The sequence below is a fragment of the Botryllus schlosseri genome, chromosome 14 (genome assembly GCF_051294905.1).
Source record: "Botryllus schlosseri isolate E-star chromosome 14, Bs_hap1, whole genome shotgun sequence".
In the NCBI taxonomy this organism is placed as follows: Eukaryota; Metazoa; Chordata; class Ascidiacea; order Stolidobranchia; family Styelidae; genus Botryllus; species Botryllus schlosseri.
The window spans coordinates 15,072,028-15,091,376 of NC_137249.1; the positions used below are offsets into that span (position 1 = coordinate 15,072,028).

Below are 19,349 nucleotides of genomic sequence, written 5' to 3' on the forward strand. Positions count from 1 at the left end.
TCCGTGGTTAGATTTCCCGCAGCGCTTGCATTCCTGGTATTCTCGAGCCCCCCGCTGTTCCCTTCGTACCATCGCGGTGCTGTAACTACCAGTATCGAAAAGTTGTCTCCCCGCTGCTTACATTGCGACAGCTTTTTTAACGGCGTCTTCTAACCTCAAATCATTATCCAACAGTAAGCGCTCTTGGATAGGTCTCGAGCGCAGACCGCAGATGAGCCGATCTCGAATTGCTTGGGTTAAGAATGCCCCGAATTCGCAATGTTCCGACAATTTTTTCAGTGCCGCGATGAAGGCATTGACAGGTTCACCCTCGTCTTGGACCCGTAGATTAAATTTATACCGCTCTGCCACTAACAACGGCTTCGGCGTAAGATGATCCCCGAGCAATTTTACTATTTGTCGATAACTCTTATCTTTCGGTTTTTCTGGTGTCGAGAGATTTCGGACGAGGCTATATGCTTTCGCCTCACATACCGTTAGCAAGACAGCTTTCATTTTTCCTTCGTCGGCAATACCATTCGCTTCGAAGTAAAGCTCCAAGCGTTCGATATACTCGTCCCACTCGTCTTCACCCAAGTTAAACTCGGGCACTTTCCCGTATCCTCGGCTTCCTGCCGCAGGAGTGTCGTTGTTCATCCTCGTCGCCAATGTTGTGTCTTTATTCACATAACAAAAATAAGCCACCAAACAGAAAACTCCGAGCACTTATAAGCAACGTAAAGGCACCAATTAGTAGACATGAGAAATGATCATTAGACGTGATTGCACTGACGTAACACACCACAGTGACATATGCTTATATTCCCTTTCGAGGGAACATGAGAACCATCTGTGAATAATTAGTAGGCCTAAGCGAGTCACATGCTGCAGCAGATCTTTTAACTAATAAGCTATCGATGGTTGAATCAATAACAGATGTTGTACTCGGCAGGAATATGTGGTCCTGGATGGATATTTTTTGCTGAAAGTACGATTAGTCTCTTGGGATCAATCCAATTGATACAAACTAATGTACGGCTTCCGCAAGCAGAGAGTGCTTGCTGCACAAAATATTAGCACCTTTCTTACAGATCTGACCCATGGACCAGTTACCTACCTTAGAGCATGATATACGGTAATGAAATTTCATGGCCTAACCCAAACTATGCCCTTCCCTGATCTAGCCTCACCACTAACCTAATATTTGACAATACAAACCATGGACCCACCCATAACCCAACGACTGGCCCCCGACATGACATAATTTCTCACTTTAACCTCCAGCCAACCAATTGGGTTATTTGCTGATTTTTTGAAACTGACAAGTCACATGCAGAGTGTTTTAGAAGGAACTACTCCTCTGCTGTATCTGGTATGGGTGACGTGATTGCATGATTTGCATAATTTCCTTGGCAGGTTGAAGATCATGTCAACGTATCACATGAACCCTCTTCATCTGTCCCTGAATCCGCAATGGAATTTATGGAAGACCTGGAATCGATCGAATCAACATCAGAAGACGAATCTTATAGCGCAGAAGATGAGTATTCTCAGAAAGTAAGGAAAATTACGCATCGTCACTGTCTAGATGGGTATATATTTTTATATATTCATATATATATTCGTAGTTAATTCTGCTAATCATCTAGCCAAATATAGGATTAAAAGAGCAATACGTGTAATACTTTTATCAACTTGAGTGGAGCTGCCATGCTCTAAGGCCAGTGCCTTAGTTTTACCTGTTTACTTCAGGGTCTACCTTATGGCTTCCAAAAGGACAATCCGTATCTGGACATGAACCCGGAAGATGCCTTTGAAAAGGGAATGGAATATCTAAAAGTTTACGATACCATAAACGCTACCTTGATGTTTGAAGCTGCTTTGAACAAAAATCGCCAGAACGCAAAGGTAACGTACGCCTTTCATTATGATTAGGGGATATTTGAAAGTAATAATCTCGATCTGATCCTACAGGCTTGGCTGCAGCTCGGGATGGTGCAAGCCAAGAACTTGTACATTTATGACGCTTCCGTATCTTTTGAAAAGTATGGTTTGAGATTTGTATTTTCTGTGTCAACATTGCCATATCTACTACAAAAAATACATGCTTGATATTACATCGTACCATTCATCGTATAATGGTTCCCACATCAATCTCAGCATATTCGAGTCTGTGTGTGGGCTGCATCTTGCCATTGTATATTATCATGACCTGCGTCTTTCTGTATATTCTCAACTGTTAACTTGTAAGCCTACTGTTTCAAATTTTGCGGAGTTTGATTGCAGGCAACCTGTCTTCTGTATTTCTCAATGTTTGTATGATGTGTGAAATTGAAGATACATGTGTTACGTATTCGCTATACAGTAGCCATACAAATGAATAGTTTGAATTTTCGTTCGATTACATCAGTGAAACTTTGCTTATAGTTTTTAGTGAATTGTTCGATATTAATATGTTACCGTTATTTTGCAGGTGCTATAATTTGGACCCAAACATGACGGAATCACTGCTGGCCAGGGCGTCAGTTAAGCAAAGTTATGACAAGGACTTCACATGCATGACTTTGATAGATTGGGTAAAAGTTCATCCAAAATACAAGCATTTGAAGGCGGATAAGGAGACTCGAATTGAACTGGCATCTAGCAGCGCGTCTCATGGGAATTATTATACGAATTGGTAAGAACGACCTAAAAGCTGGTTATGCATTAGGACAGTGCTTCTCAACCCGGGTTAATCTGCAGTTCTATTATAATTAGTGTTAAAGCTACTCTCAAGCGTTTGATATCACTAATGTGGCAATTGCCTTGCCACTTATATGTAGCAACTAAATTTAGATAATATGAAGCAAACACGTATCCAATCGAGAATAGGTGTGAAAATTTTTCAAATTTATCAAGGTAACCATTCATTTACTAGGGTTAAGTACATATATACCTGCCTATAATACAAGAATCGTATTAGCTTCCTTGTGTTGATGAACTTGCGCATATAATGTCAATTAGCCTGAATAAGCTCAACTTTCGCTCTTATTACGATAACAACTCCATGTGAATCAAAGATGAAGTTTCATTTACACAGCAGATTACAGCATGATGTGATGTCACCAATACTCGCATGCACAACAAACGAGAAAGATATCTCATGTCCATTTGCCTTACAAATGCATACTCGTCTAATAAAGATCGCGATCTCTCGCTGTGCAGTGAACTTTTGGTTATCTCTAATTGAGAACACACCAGCAAACTGAGACGTGAGATTCTGGCACATGTAGAAGTCAATGTCTCTGATATCTCGTCGCTTCTAATTACTCGTGTTCGATCAACGTGTTACTAGTTTTCTCGCCTGAGCAGCAGCATGTAAATGGAAATACCTTGTGAATTATTTCCAAATTGCACAATTCCCAGCTAGTTTAGGCCGGCGCCGGTGCCTATGAGACTAAGTATACGGTCTCTCAATCTTGCATCCACCTCAGCCTAATTCCGATGTGGCAGTCTTTGATCATTATCTTTCATTTTGTTCTTTTTTGTAAAGATGCTGTGAGCGCAGCAACATAGGGTAGGAGGAACTCAGATAAGCGTATGTCACTTCTGGAATCCGAGAATCGAACTGGGGCCTCCACCGTCAAATGACGGTTGGACACCAACTCCCCACATACAGTAGTATTTGGTAAGGGGATGACTAAAAAAAGGTAATTGCACGAACCCAACAATGGGGCAGTGATATTGAGGTTCAGGCCTTAAACCTTTTTATCTAGTCACAACTATCAGAATCTGTGGCTGAATACGTGAACATTAACATCATGCAGGTTGATGAACTATTTTTCTTTTATTTTAGTCATCAGCTATCCAAATCTTGCACTCGTGGTTCTTGAAGTGCGAGTGGAACTACATTTCCCTCGCAGAGGTGCCGCGAAGTCAAAAAGGTGGAGAGCCACTGCACTAGGATGTTGGCCTATGTGTATGTGCATTGTGTAGTGTGCACTTATGCAGAGCCACTGGATTAAATTTCATCCCATGGAGCATTACGGGTCTTGAGCCTCGTTTTTGTTCTAAAGTGATGCATTTATTATAAAAAGTATGGTCATTAGCACTCATTTTCTACCCGTTGTCCCATCTTCTGTGCTTGCGGGCATTCATTTAATTTGGTATGAATGTTTGCCAAGAGTATTTCCGCGGGGTTTCAATTCTCAAGAAAGTGCTCATTTGTCGGAAAATACGCCGACCACCCAACCCGAGCTGGGATAATTTCTTGCCTAATCGACAAGGGGGTTGCACCAAGGTTGGAGAATTTATATGAAATTTGGTACACTGGTTGATATAGCTTTAGATATGTCATATCCAATTTTTTTTTAGAAAATTCTAAAAAAGTACCTAGTTATGAGGCTTCAAAGTTTGAAATTTTCCTGGTCATGCTTCATTGAACATTGTCAATGTCCAAGTTGTCATCCTTGGTGCTCCAGTAGAAGTAGCATGTAGCAAATATGTAAAAAAAAATCTTAAGTATTCTAGGTCTATTTTTACGTAAAAACCTGAAAACTCCTTAGGTAAAACTAGTCTGTAAAACCTACTTTAGTACTCTGAAAAAGTAGAAGTACTTCATTACTGACCATCTCTGCTTGAAACAGTCGATATTTTCCAGAACGAAATCTGGTAATACCATACACGTAGAAGTTGACTGTCAACGTTGAATACACTGCTAGTACAATCAGTTTGAAAAGATGCCGAGACAAAGTGTGCCGGATATCCCAATCCGGTCTTATCTTGCCAGAACTTGCTTTTCGAACATCAAAAAGGACTCATTTTCATTGCAGTCGCATGTTCAAAGAAACTGAAGGCCTGCTAGTTCAAGCGTTACGATTGAATGAAGAAAATCCCGATCGGGATGTGCTGAACGCTCTAGGAATGGTCTACAACTTGGGCTGCGAGCACGATACTGCAATTGACTGCATCCAGGTATGGAGACATAGAAATGTATTTATGTTATGTTATAGTACAGAATCAACAACAGATTCATTTTATTGGAAATTACATCAATTACCCATTAGCACATGAATTGTGGCCTAAAATTATGTAAGTGATGTATTGGAATAGTATACACAGTGCACAAGCACACTCCATGAGAAGTCGTTCGAGCAATATCAAAAACGAGATTTTGATGAAGAGGTGTGTTTCAAATCTTGTAGCATTGCTCGCAGCCATATCAGCCTAATTCTGTTGACTATAATTTACCTAATGAGAGCTGATATATTTCCTCTTGGCAGCGACGTGTTTTTTTCGGGTTAATAGGTTTCCAATAAATGACACAATCTCTTTAAGATGGCTCTCTCGATGAATCAAGAGGATCCGGTCATGTGGAACAAACTCGGCGAAACGTATACCTGTTGTCGAGACCATGCACAGGTAAACTTGATTCGTAATGATGTTTTGAACCAAATCCTTATGATGTCACTTGCTTTCAGGCGGCTCATGCTTTCAAGAAAGCTTTGGAACTTCACCCGAATTACATAGAAGCAATGTACAATCTTGGGTGGTCTTGTACATATCTGAAATGTTATCGGTATGTTAGAAATTAATTATCTAATTATACCAGAGGTGACCAAACTGTGCCCACGGGCCTCCTGGGGGTTGGATACTTGCCGTTGCTCTTGGACCCCCTATAAGGCAATCAATCCAACTCCTGGGAGACTTTGTCATACGTCTTCTATCGGTTATTTCATCACTAACCTTCATGCAAACAATTGCACTCACCTTGTCTATAACTGAGCGTTATATCATTGTGTCCTATATGGTGCGGACACAACCAAATCTCTCGGCTCAGTGAAATTGTTACCGTCACATTTTCATTTTGACCAAAGCCAATTTAACGGTAATGTTTGACCGGATTGGCGAGCGCGTGAAATTTGATAAAACAGGTATCAATCGAAAGCTACCGCAGTGCTGATTGCGGAAATATAAATTTCATTCGGTTCGTGGTCCGGGAACCGTCCAAAATCAGCCTCGAATGTTGCATTGTAACGGAGATTGGTATTGTAACGCTACATGCCGTCTGAGCAGCTCAGGAGCAAGTGCGGACAAGAGTGAGAGTGAAAGCTCAATCAGTTGCGCAATAATGGCCAATACGCTTGAGGTTGACGCTGCTCCTCACCTGCACCCAGACGACATGGTTTCGTTGCAATACCAATACAAGGGCCTTTTTAAAAAAAAGCACTTTGTTTTTTTTTAGTTGAAAAATTATGCGATAATTGTGTAAATACTTTTCAAATTAACATGTTGTATGAGCCTACGGACAATTACCAACCGATATAGCCGACATATACTGATATGGGATGGTTGGAACCCTCAAAATAGTCGGCTCAACATTAATGGTCCAGATATTTCGTCAAAGGAGCTATATTTACCCTATATTTCTAATTGTAAATCTCAATCCACCATAAACGTCACAATTGATATTTGTGACGTCATGGCTTAAATTTTTTTTCTAAAGAGATTTTTGTGGTAAATGCAAACCTAGTCCACACCTTATAGGACAATATGGTTATATATTGTGCGAATCACGAACGAGCCGGAGCAATTAATGGACAAATTTTGTCAATAATATTGGTACTTGCTTGCATCACTGCATGTATTGCTAATAATATTTTATCCAGTCTCAACTCATCTGATCAGATTTACCGGTAGAGCTGATGGAGGTGATGTGTGTATTTAGAAGTTGCGCTTAAAACCAATGACGTCATAGGATGAAAGCTCAGTACACTAGTTTTTCTGAATCATGCATGAAAGGCGGTATCCTCTCTGTGCTGAAAGCTTGCATTTGTATTCTTCGGTTTCGAAAATTGTCACTGTGTTTTTTGGGAGGAACGATTGAATTTTGTAACGAAAAAAAACAACTAAACATTAGCGGGAGGTCATACACTATGATGTAGGCCAGTGGTTCTCAACCTTTTTCGCCTCACGGACCGGTAAAATTTCAAAAAATGTCTGGCGGACCTGTGAACTGTCAAAATTGAAATGAAGCCAAAATTTACAGTATGCAACCGTTTTTTACAATTATATGATGCTAGAGAGTGACATTTGGAGGGTTTTGATCGTATTTAATTATATTCATGATGGCATTCATGTGATTTTATGGTAGTGAGTCTGCCGACTCGAGGTAAAATTGCCTTGTCCAGATAAACGTGCTACCGCCAAGAGTCGTTTACAGTCTTTCGCGCCGAAGGCCGTGGCTTTAAACTGCCACGCCAACTCCAATAATATTCTTCTCTTTAACAATATCAAGAGAAGAAGCGTATCGGAGTCGAACCAAGCACCTTGTCGTACTACCTTGCTTATTGCCCACTGCCACCAGAATCAGGCTACTCTGGCAACTACGAATGCAATGCGTGCCACAAGAAAACACATTACAGCAGCTATAACGGCCATCCGCAAATCCGGGCCGAAAAAGCACTTCGTCAGCCCTCCCCCAAAAACGCTGGTCTTGGAGCCCCCACAGGGCAATAAGCCAAACTTCCGGGGGCTTCGCCCCAAGACCCTACACTTGGGTGGATGTTTTCACCTGTACTTGTGATCACATTCATTCTACTCAGCGTAAGCAGAGAGTTTACGTAGCTTATCGCGACAATAGCGAAAATTTTCGATCATTCACGACTGAAGCGGTTTTCTCGCGGTCGAATTTTTGGCCAAAATTTCGGAGTCCCCTTATGTTAACCTAAACTTCGTTCTGTGTGGATACGTCGTGGTGCGGTAATGGCCGACGCCGAGATGCCTATAAATCATGCGTATTTCTCGAGGAAGGGCACCTAATAAGCAAGACATTTAGGGACACTAAATCGTGCAACGCCCGAAAAGAAATTGAAAAATGTTGGAAAAAATTTCAAATCTAACGTTATGATTCATGTTCATTTGCGAAATAATTTTGGGCCCTTTTCAAGCTCGGTCCCTCTCCAATTGAGCGGTTTGGGGTGCCCCAGTTACGGTCCTGCACAAAATAAATGAATCGAAAACCAATGATCAAACTTCGCTGTTTACCGAGGTGAGTGAGCTCGTATCTGTTCTGTATTTGTCGCTCGCATGTCGTCAAATGAAACGTCTTGAACTTTAAGTCAAATCGAACATGTTTCCGGCCCTAATGTTACCTCACGAAGTATTAAATCAGTTTAAAATTAGATGTTTTATTTATTTTATCAAAGGACAAGTCTTCAACATTGCATCTTGAAATTAAAGTATAAAATTGCAATATACCTCGCGGACCGGCAGGAATGTCGTCGCGGACCGGCGGTTGAGAACCACTGATGTAGGCAACACCAGAGGTGTTACATAAATTTGGAAGTAGAAGTGTCTCTAACATACATGGCTACACCAGTATCAAATGTTATATTAATTCTTGCATTCACTCAGCACTCATGGCTGTAATTGAGTGGAAGTTGGAAATAGGACAGATGAGAGAGAGAGTCTTTATTTTCATCCAACCAAAATACAACAAAGCAGACGGCAATGATGGTGGTACAGAAACTATGCATGCACAGTATTCGGTATCCGAAAGGGATAATCAAAACGACCGTGAAGGTCGATACAGCCTGGAGCCCACCTATCCGTTACAGTTTTGAAAATCAAATATCTGATTCATGCCATTTCCTCATGCTGTACCATAAACCTAATTTCATTTCTTCTTTTCCTACAGGCAGGCCATGGTACATCATCTGACCGCCATGAGTCTGCAACGTAAAATCGGAAAATTCTTTGAAGCGACCACTGGAGAAACGATACACGACTCTACAATATGGGAGGGTGTGAGAAGGATGGGGCCTAAAGTCGGTGATCCCCGAGTGGAGAGTGCCGCAGAACGGTTAGATTTCGAGGAGATGTATCGAATTGTTGTTATGGACCCGTCATGGGTCACGAAAAGTCAGTGATGCTCTTGCAAGGACTTCGAGAGAATGTTACCATTTTCTGTTGCGGTGGAATTTTGATGTGCGAATGCAAACTCAGTTGGACATAGTATGAATTTCTTGTATCGATGTAGCTGGACGTATCATAAGCAACTACTATTGGTTGTCCGATAATGGAAGCCTGCTCGTCTAGGATGAGTACTCGAGTAGTGGGATATACATGCTACCAATGATGCTGTAATGTCTACGGACAGATGAGTGGCATTAATATCCCAGGCTTGCATTACCTGGTGATGGTACTATACTTGACTCCATTGACAGTAGTACATATATGTTTGCTTGAAGCCGTTTCTATTTGCTCCCATCAGTACTGCTCTTTGGGTACTTAATCACAAATTAGAGCTGGGCAGAATCGAGTGCATGTGTGCTTCTAACCCAAGTCTAGTACTCGGGTAGCCCACGACTCGCTAAGTCTCCATAACAGTAAGAGTGACTTGAAGTGTCCAAATGATTAATTTTGTATGACCATGAAGGAAATATAAAATATATACGGACAGTGGTATGTCATCACGATTTGAGACGTTACTGGAAGTCTATGACTTCTATACAGAAATGCTGTTGCCATTCTGCTACTTGCATTGAATGATATGCTACTGCGTATTAGTGTTGAAGGCACCCACACTCCCACAATGGGAGGAAAGTTTCTCAACGACAATTTTTGTTCACGAAACAAAACGGAGCGTTAAATCTCGGTAGTCGGAAATATCGGCTCCCACTACTTGGTCGCCTTGTGCAAACGTGGCGTTAGATTTGTATTATGCCATATACCACTGTGTTCTGTAAAGTTTTGTTATTGTTAGGTTGGTTCAACCTTCTAATTTCTCCCAAAATGATGATATATTCGGAAATTATTTTTCATCTCCGAAGTTGATATTCGAAATTTCAAATTCTGACGAGACCAATCCAATGTCCACCGTGTTTGTTGACTTCATCAAATGTTATGCTGTCGATGTTTCTTTGTAATGAAATGTTATTGTGGAATTGTGTATTTTCGAGTATAATATTTGCCTAGAAGGGGAGTAACGGCAGGAATATATAGATCTGTTGCGAGCAGTGGCGCGAATTGTGGGCCTGTACGAGTGCGTCGCGATTCAACCGACAACGCTATAACAGACCCCAAACGGCCTTGTGCATCAGTAAAATTGAATATCGTCCCTACTCACTCGGCGAAGCACATGCTTGAATCTGGGTTTTAGATGGTGTTGTGCATTTTATGGCCGTGCATGTTGGCTTGTCGAGCGAGCAATGAACTTGAACAGACTTGCGATTAATTGGGGTACTGTTACTTTTTCTGGGAAAAGATTCATGTTCGCAAACTAGAGTTGTTCAGAATTGACCGACTTTCAAAAAGTCTAGGTTTTCAGTCCGTTTCCCATGCCTTATACCATAAAAACATATTCTAGCTACTATTTTTCGTAATTCATCCCTTGCATCTGTGTGCACAGTGTGCAGTGCGTGTTGAGCTGTAACAATAGGGGATTCCCATAAATTCCGATTCCCGCGATTCAACCTAGACGAGCAAATGTAATATATAAGCTGGAGTTATGCAGCTGTTGTGGATTTGGGTGCCACAAAACCTCACTATGGAAAGTATTGTCACTTCAGGACATCATTTCCATGTCCAACACTCCCTTAGAACCCCACAAAACTGACTGACTGATAGTTATTCTGTTGGATCACATATCCTACACTCCCTATACTTAGCTGAGACTGTTCATCAATTTCCTGGATTACTATGTGCAATAATACAACTGTAAATGTACTATCCTCTCATCGTGACATTATAAACATCACATTGTTCAAAGGAAATAAAACAATAAGGCATAGAAATAGATCAACTTGGCAAAATACTACTTAAATCTGGTAGATGAAATGGTTGCTTCAAAGCCGGGGGTGATCAACCTTTTTGCTATTGACGGTCCCATATCGACTAGTCATGTAGCCTACGGCGGCATTCCTGGGCATATAGTCGTAATGAACTAGCTTGGCGCCAAATACCAATGTTAAAGTGCCTGTGTCCACCGTTCCTTTTCCGATGAACTCGGGAGCAATCTATTTAATGATATAGGCTTACTACACGCACCGAAATCGGGAGTGGTCACTGGTCATGTTATGGGACTGTTCAGTGTACACCGTCGCGCCAAGCGCGATTTTTTTCAGATTCACTCATGAATTTCGTCATTGATATTCGTAGTTTAACATATTACTATCAAACATTTATCCTTTCTCAGCCCACGTGATCAGGTTCACCGGTTGAGGAGTGTTTTCGAAATTTTAGGGCAAGTTATATATTATGATGCATTTTCGGGTGGGCCAATTGCTATTAGTCCCTTTGATGTATGCTGTTACCTCTTGACCTCCCATCAGGATTGTCGGTATAGTGAGGATGAGGAGCACACGATTCCGAGTTGGTGTTTCTATTTGAGGCGCACCATTTTCCTCCGCTGTTCGCATCTGTACTGTGGGGCTCTGATTGCGGCGGGGGAGATAGCGTAGTGGTAACGATCAGCGCCCGGTTTGATTCCCGTCGGAGGTGTATCTGGGCTCCTCCTCCCCCGCCGTTGCCGTTCTTTACGGCGACAAAAAGGCTCAGAAAAAGACCCGACGGAAGAAAGCACTCACTATGAATGGAAAAGAACTAGTAGAAAGGGCCGCGGCTTCAAAGAGATCAACATCGAAAAAGAACTGTGACTTCGGGCACTCTAGGCCGAGGTGGACGTTGTGGATCGCTAATGATTCGTGTCGATCGACATCCTCCTATCTGTTCATGACATCGCATTGTGTCTTATCGCATTGTACATTGTGTGTGACTTGTTCAGATGTAAAATATAACCCAACGATATTATTATTATATAAAAATTGAAAAATGAAGCCACATTGAATGGCGCGTAGCGCGAAGAAAATTTCAATAATACTTAAAGTCTTTCAAGAAATCGGGAGTCAATTTGTAAATTCAAACTGCATGTCGACGGCCGCCAGCATATGCTAATTGAATTGCGTGTCCATGGCCGAACAAATTTCCTTTGGCCACCCCTGCTTTACAGAAATCTACATATCTGTCTCGTTGAACTTCCACAGCTTGAAAGTGGCTCGCTCACTGTTCATTGTCATCGCTTATGAAGGCAGTATTGTCGGTATTCAATTTTACTATACGCGCTGCTGCGTCATTAACTACTTCAACACTATTCACAAATTTTTGAGCACCGAGCAGTCACGAAATGCGGATCAGTATGCCATTCCGAAAGTGGAAGACTTAATCGATCATGTTCCACATGAATCATTTTTCTATTGACTCGACTTGTACTCGAGTCATTGTTCATGACTCGAAACTACGACGGCCAAGACAGTTATTTCATTGTAATTTCGAAGAATAAAAGCCACCACATTATTGGTATTTCGTCTATCAGTCCTGATACTTGGAAAATAGGGCCAGAAACTGTTAAGACTGAGGAAAATTACGATAATATGATAGGGCTACTATATTTTGGAATCGGGAAAGGAGGACACTTTTCAAAATTTTCAGACTCAGAATTGTGGAGTGAAATTCGGAATAAATGATTAATTGTTCCTGACTTTGTGGTTTGTTGACTAAAAAAAAGTAAACTTTCCGGCTCAACTCTCCGGAAATACAGATTTTTTTCAGACTTTAGGCGTCCTCGGAGTACATTTTCGAATATATATGTTGGGGAACATATAAATTATGTTGATTTGTTGAAGTATAAAAGCATGTGTAATAATGCCTTTAATATCCGTAAATAAATAAGCTTCACAATATGGCATTTTTACGATCTACTATATTTTTTTATCAGCGGTTACTAATTGTGCAAAGTGTTTACACCGAATCCGATACACCTTCTCCGTATTGCTCTTCGACTAAACTACGGGCCTTATAATATGGGAAAGGCGCCATACCACGATATTTTCTGAAACGGGCTCTTCGAGTAAACAGAGGATCGCATTTCCATATCAATACTATCATTTTCATCCCATGACGTGGACGAATGCTTATGCTGTCGAATATTGGCGGGGGAGATAGTGTAGTGGTTACGATAAGCGCCCAGCACGCAGACGAAGCGTGTTCGATTCCCGTCGGAGGTTTATCTGGGCTCCTCTTCCCCTGCCGTTGCCGTTCTTACGGCGACCCAGCAAACACAAAACCGTAAAAGGATCATCCGGGATCATCTCGATTAGGTTCTGATTTTCTAAGTGTCGAGGGAATGTCTAAAATACGTAGTAGGATGGTCTTGTGGTTATATTCAATCAGAATAAATTCATACTCGGTGTTGTTCCATCTCATGCATTAGACTTCGTTATATCCGGTAGTTAACCTAATAATGCAAATTTTCTATCTCTCGCGGGTACGACTAAAATACGTAGAAAGGATGACTTTGTCGGTACATTCAATCACGATGAATTCTATCCGGTTTTGTTCGATCTCATGCGGTAGCTTCGTTCTATCCATTAGAAAACAATGTTCTCCCTTCGTTTTATTGCGTGAGGATGTCACCGGTGTTGTATATTCGTGTTGTTGCTCTAAGGTCGAATAGTTTTGTTTTCCTCTGATATATATGATCTTCATTATATATATATTCGCTCTTTCGGTAATCTCGCATGTTCAACGAGAATGGTTAATAGTTTTATTCAGAGAATAACTAAATAAAAGTGATATGTTGTACGTTTAGGAATATGATTATCGATGCGTGACTTCTAGAATATTTCGGCGATTCAAATTTTACGTCGTCGCGCCATACAAAGATTTTACGCGCAACAGGTCGCAGCCAGGCATAGTTCGCTCTTTCTGTATGGTAAATGCCGTAAATATATAGGAATTGTGACTGACTGAGGTAGCGGGTTAAAGGTATATATGCAGTAGCATATAGCTTATGGGGTATTTCGAATTGCCTGTAGTATATGACGCCTAGAGCTGTTTGACTTTCTGCAAAACAGGTGTAGACAACTATAGAAAAGTTTCAGCTTTTCCAGGTTAGAATTAGAGCTAAACCGTTTTTCCGAATTAGATAACAATTATATTGCTGGCATTTCGCTCTAATTTAGTGAAATTAGACCACTATAATTCGCTTCAAACATCTGAATTACCGGTAACTATACCTACGGTATATCATAATATTTATGCTTGAATTTTCTAGGTCTATAAGTCATATAGATACATGCCTGTAGAACACTGATTCATGATTTTATAAAAGTTGGTGCAAGAATGGACATTTTCAACTTGATGGTGATTAATGGAGCAAAATTTGATATTTGAGTGCAATTATACCTCGAATCCAGTGACAAGATTATTAATCGTTGAAACCAAACGCAGCTTGATTATGTTGGCCCAGAGAATTTGGCTAGCCAGACCATATTGATGGAATATGGTCACAGTAAGATAATATTTTGGGCTATTTTACATGAACTTTCCAACATTTGATTTGATATGTCCACTAAAACAGTTGTTATTCTGCTTTCGAACAAGACCTTAATTGCTGGTTTCAATGGTAACTGTGTTTGTCAAAGGCTGCAAAGGTAATTTCTTTTCCATGTTAGATGTTTATTTGTTTGTTTGTGGTGTTCATGGTGGTGGTTCGACTACACTGGTCATTTTACACCAGGCCGGTTCTTATTATTATTATTATTCCGTATCTGCCCGATTACCAGTGAACTCGGCACTTGGTGAATTCGGCCGCACAAACTCGGCACTTGGTGAATTCGGCCGTGGTAGATCTCGTAGCGGTACCGGTCACCATGATTGGTTACTGGAATGTTTGCCGGTGAACTTGGCACTTTGAGTGGTTGTCAATGTTGTACGGGGGTCAGGGCATGCGTAGATCACACAGTCACGGCGTGATTAGATCACAGATTGCGTAATTGCGGGAAATAACGCGACGCTCTTCACTTGGTGAACTCGGCCCTTGGAGGAATTGGCACTAGAACACCTTCGCATTAGAAATGCATTTAGTATGAATGAACAGTATCAAAAAGGAAATTTAAACCTGTCGTGGCTCGTGGTAGATCTCGTAATCTTGGGATCCTTCAACCGTGTTATCGAGACACCCTAATCCCAGAGTGGAATCGTCTCTCCAAAGGCAAAAAATAATTTATTTTGACGTGATCATGCGAAACATTTGTTGATGAGGAACACTGGCTTGTCGTGATCGATAAACGAAGAAGCGCCGCTTGATGTTCCACAGTTTTGATCTCACATACAACGCCAAGATCCATCTTCTCAAAACTTACACGACACAGGCCCGTGACTCATGCCATCGATTCCAAGCAGACCGCGCGTGGTCGGTATATGAGCGCTGTGTTATTTCCCGTGGCTACGCAATCCGTGATCTAATCACGCCGTGACTGCGCGATCTACGGATGCCCTGACCTCCTTACAAGATTGACGAATCACTTGATAATACTATTATTAGTTTGATAATTCATATTAATAGCTGTAAATACACTTCATTTCAAAATTTCCCGAGGGCCGAATTCACCAAGTGCCGAGTTTGTGCGGCCGAATTCACCAAGTGCCGGGTGCATCGGCAACCATCTGCCCACTTACAGCACGGCCCACTCCTAGGCTTTTTAAGACATGGCTATGCGAATCAGATGGCGAGGAGGAGCCTAGATAAACGGCCAACACTTCGGTAGGAATTATGGAGTCGACGTGTCACGCTCGAACCCGCAATTCATTGGTGTTTAGCTATAATGGAACGTACCACTACGTTTCCTCGCCATACCTTGTAAAATGAGACCGTAGCATTTGGCATTTCGTGTGGCAATTGACTTTTGTGTGGAAAATTGTGTTCGTTTTAGAACTTATCCGAAACTTTTATTCCGCCATAGATTGTATATGATAAAACGATATCGGAATTGATCCTAGGAGAATTCCAAAGCAACTCACCACAAAGGAGGATTTAAAGAAGTTTGATGGAAAATTGAATGAAAGCAAAAGCAAGAGATGTGGTATGTTGAATCTGTTTTGGTATTTTTAAATAGGCCTACTTTGTTGTGCCGATAGCAGACGGTATATATAAACGTAAGATGTGGAAGCTATCAAGGTGTTTTTAGAAATTCAGTCAGTCAAAGTGGACGATCGTATTGCTTGGATTATATTTAGGCTTATTTTAGCATCTTTGAGATGCAACTCTAAACGTGGACGGTCATGAACAGTAGGGCTCTTCAAAAATGACTTTTTTTCTCAAATCGTACTGGCTACTTGATAAAATTGTTAGGTTACCTAATTTAAGCCTACAAACAAAATATGGTTCAAATCCAGCCAGTATCCGCTTTGCTACAAGAGAAGAAAGTTCCTATTTATTATATAAAAATGAATAATAAAAAATTTGAAGATTTTCTGTTCACCCCATGAAAGTGTTAGGCTGTCTATAGAAACGATGCTCACCAAATTTGGTTCAATTCCAACCAGTGGAAGCGGAGTTATTGCTGTCGAAAAATTTGGATTTTAATAAAATAGTACTTACGGTGAGCACAACTTTAATAAGTAAACAAAGAATCGGTCACCGTAAATACTATTTTATTCAAATCCAAATTTTTCGACTGCTATATCTCCGCTTCCACTGGTTGGAATTGAACCAAATTTGGTGAGCATCGTTTCTATAGACAGCCTAACACTTTCATGGGGTGAACAGAAAATTTTCAAATTTTTATTACCTATTTATTTTTATATAATAAATAGAAACTTTCTTCTCCTGTAGCAAAGCGGTTACTGGCTGGAATTGAACCAAATTTTGTGTTTAGGCTTAAATTAGGTAACCTAACAATTTTATCAAGTAGCCAGAACGATTTGAGAAAAAAAGTCATATTTTAAGAGCCCTAATGTCCATGTCAGGGAAACGTTTTAGGGTAGGCCTACTCATATGTCTCGCAGCGTTCTCTACATAATTGTCAATTGCGATACAAACTGTTTGCTTGTATTGGTAAAGCCATCCAACTTCGAATTGTAAAATGTTGGGAGTCTTGATATCAAATTTTTGAAAGGTGCACTTTGAGAAGATTTCGGAATCTGTCAAATTATACAAAAATTTAGCAAATTCTTTGACATATTTCATCTATTTGGGACTCGATCAACGTAAAAGAATTGGTAATCATTTTAAACAATATATTGTATTTGTAGTTGAAGTATAGTAATAATTCTTATGGTTACCGCACTTGTAACGATTCACGGCCATAACTGGAATAATTAGAATGATGTAACTTTCAAATTGTCATGCATTTTGCAACAACATTGTTCTCAATTTTCAAGGTGCTGACCATTCGAGGAAGAATCACCCACCGGGAATTCACGATCCGTAAACGCGGCCGACTGTTTCTCTCCTCAAGCGGAAGCGACAGAGAAGAGGAACGAGGAGAAAAAAGGAGCAGAAATAGCAAGAGTGTGACAAGTCGCGTCCGTTCGCTTTAATGCGTATTTCCATCCGCGAAGTAGTAGGTGGGAAAACTAATGGGCGTTTGGTTAGCGCTTATATAAGGTAGACTCCAGCGCTGTATTTGCTAAATGTTGCTATGAAATAGGGGTGGTGTCATTTGGTATCAATATTGACTATTGAAAGACCATTTGTTAGTGGTCATGGATTTGTTCGGCCAGTATGCAGTAATTTCTGATGGTCACTTCCCGGGCTTCTGTTCTCTAACCCCTCATGATTGTTATTCTGCTTCTAGTAAGACTGTCGATTCTAATGTTTTATCGTATCATTTGTCAGAGGTTTCGCTCGCTTTATTTACAACGTTTTGCTCTCTGCTAGGTCAATTACTGGCTGAGTATCACTACAGCCTAAGAAACTGCACTAATTCTCATTTTAATGTCTTGCTGGTTATCTTGCTGTCAATTCTAATAATTTATTAATGTCTATACCAGTGCCGCCACTCAAATGTTTTGTTCTCTGTACACAATATTATTAGGTCTTCAGCTTTCCATGCAGAGTATCATTACACTTTCTAGACTTGAGTATATATCTCTCCAACTAGCTGCCAAATAACTGATTCATTTGGATTGTTGAATTGATCATTTTGGACAGAATGTGAAGAAATTTTAGTCAAGATTTCTTTTTGTGTTAGTGGCTGTTTTCAAAGAGTGCTGAAGTAGTCATCGTTGATCTTGATAATCAAGTAGAAGTGACGATTGAAGTCAGTTCTCTAGTCATATAATATTAAAAAATATAATAATAAAACTTGAAAACTTGAGTGGAAATAGTTCAGAATCGAATCCATTTTAGTAAGTATGGGCGAAAAAAATGTAGGAGTCATTCGTTAGTCGCTACCTCTGCCATTTTCGCAGTACGAATGTCTTAGCTATCAATCATCATTTTCATTTTATTTCTGCAGGGTGTCGAAAAGAAAAGGCCGCATGCTGGTTATTTAACTGGCTCATCAGAAGATGAAACCTGATGATAAGGACTGTTTTCACTTTCTTTCTGAAGACATTCGTTCGTTTGTTCGTTTTATTTTTTACAACGGCATTATTGCCAATTCGTTTGAAATTAAATTATCACAAATGTGATTAATATGTAGTAAATAATGTGGTGTGTGTACGCAGCCGTGATCAGGTTAAGCCCATAGTGGTAGAAAACAGGTTATTATATCAGGATCTTCTTCTTCTAACGTAGGATCTACATTCTACTCACCATGTTTAAAGGCTGTAGCATCTGCATAATATTTACATTATCGAAGGACATGGAAAAGACGTTGAATTGAGTCGACACAAAATCCCCCTTTCTACGACCTGCCAAGATCTAATATCTACTACATCGACTCGGCTTTTCTACATCTTTGGTCTGTACTGTGTTTGCTGGGGACAAAAAAGCCCAGAAAAAGACCCGACGAAAGAAAGCACTCACAATGAATGGAAAAGAACTAGTAGAAAGGGCCGCGGCTTCAAAGAGATCAACATCGAAAAAGAACTGTGACTTCGGGCACTCTAGGCCGAGGTGGATGCTAGAGTAAAGGATCGCTACTGATGCGTGTCGTTCTACATCCTCCTATCTGTTTATGACATCGCATTGTCTATTGTGTGTGACTTGTTCAGATCAAAAATATAACCCAACCATGTTATGTTATGGATACCTCCTCATGGTATGCATCAATGTGAATCAGGCTCTGCACCTTTCGCACAACTCAATTTGCAGCGTTTGACAATCCATACCAACGAATTACGATCGTTTTCATAACTACTTACTTACTTGAGTATATATCTAAAGTCAGTCAATTATACTTCTACTTCAAGTAGTTTTAGGTTGCTTATGGAAGAAGTAGCCTACTGCTACTCGTACTTGAGTAGATTTTTTTCGTCGGCTACTTCTACTTGAGTAGCTTTCTTGACTACTTTGACTACCTCTGCCCCGTAGTCCGGGTTTTCTAACACCTGCCACAATGGTTACATTTATGGCTCGTCGAATGGTACGGTCCATGGTTTTC

The 19,349-nt window shown here is 40.5% G+C and overlaps 1 protein-coding gene and 1 long non-coding RNA gene across 3 annotated transcripts in view; both read left to right on the forward strand.

Annotated features, from left to right (window-relative positions):
- The window catches only part of LOC145455345 (peroxisomal targeting signal 1 receptor-like), a 46,037-nt gene extending 36,132 nt beyond the window's left edge, over window positions 1-9,905 (forward strand). For both annotated transcript variants that reach the window (XM_080333312.1, XM_080333313.1), the window contains exons 7-14: window positions 1,396-1,536; window positions 1,732-1,887; window positions 1,954-2,024; window positions 2,453-2,656; window positions 4,791-4,932; window positions 5,296-5,379; window positions 5,439-5,536; window positions 8,657-9,905. In XM_080333312.1, coding sequence (XP_080189438.1) covers window positions 1,396-1,536; window positions 1,732-1,887; window positions 1,954-2,024; window positions 2,453-2,656; window positions 4,791-4,932; window positions 5,296-5,379; window positions 5,439-5,536; window positions 8,657-8,888 — 1,128 coding nt within the window. In that variant the 3' untranslated portion in view covers window positions 8,889-9,905. The remainder of the gene's footprint in view (window positions 1-1,395; window positions 1,537-1,731; window positions 1,888-1,953; window positions 2,025-2,452; window positions 2,657-4,790; window positions 4,933-5,295; window positions 5,380-5,438; window positions 5,537-8,656) is intronic.
- Window positions 9,906-14,130: 4,225 nt separating this feature from the next.
- On the forward strand, window positions 14,131-18,439 carry LOC145455882 (uncharacterized). The gene is made up of 3 exons (XR_013920448.1): window positions 14,131-15,881; window positions 17,182-17,367; window positions 18,261-18,439. It is a non-coding gene; the product is annotated as an uncharacterized LOC145455882 (long non-coding RNA).
- Window positions 18,440-19,349: the final 910 nt, after the last annotated feature.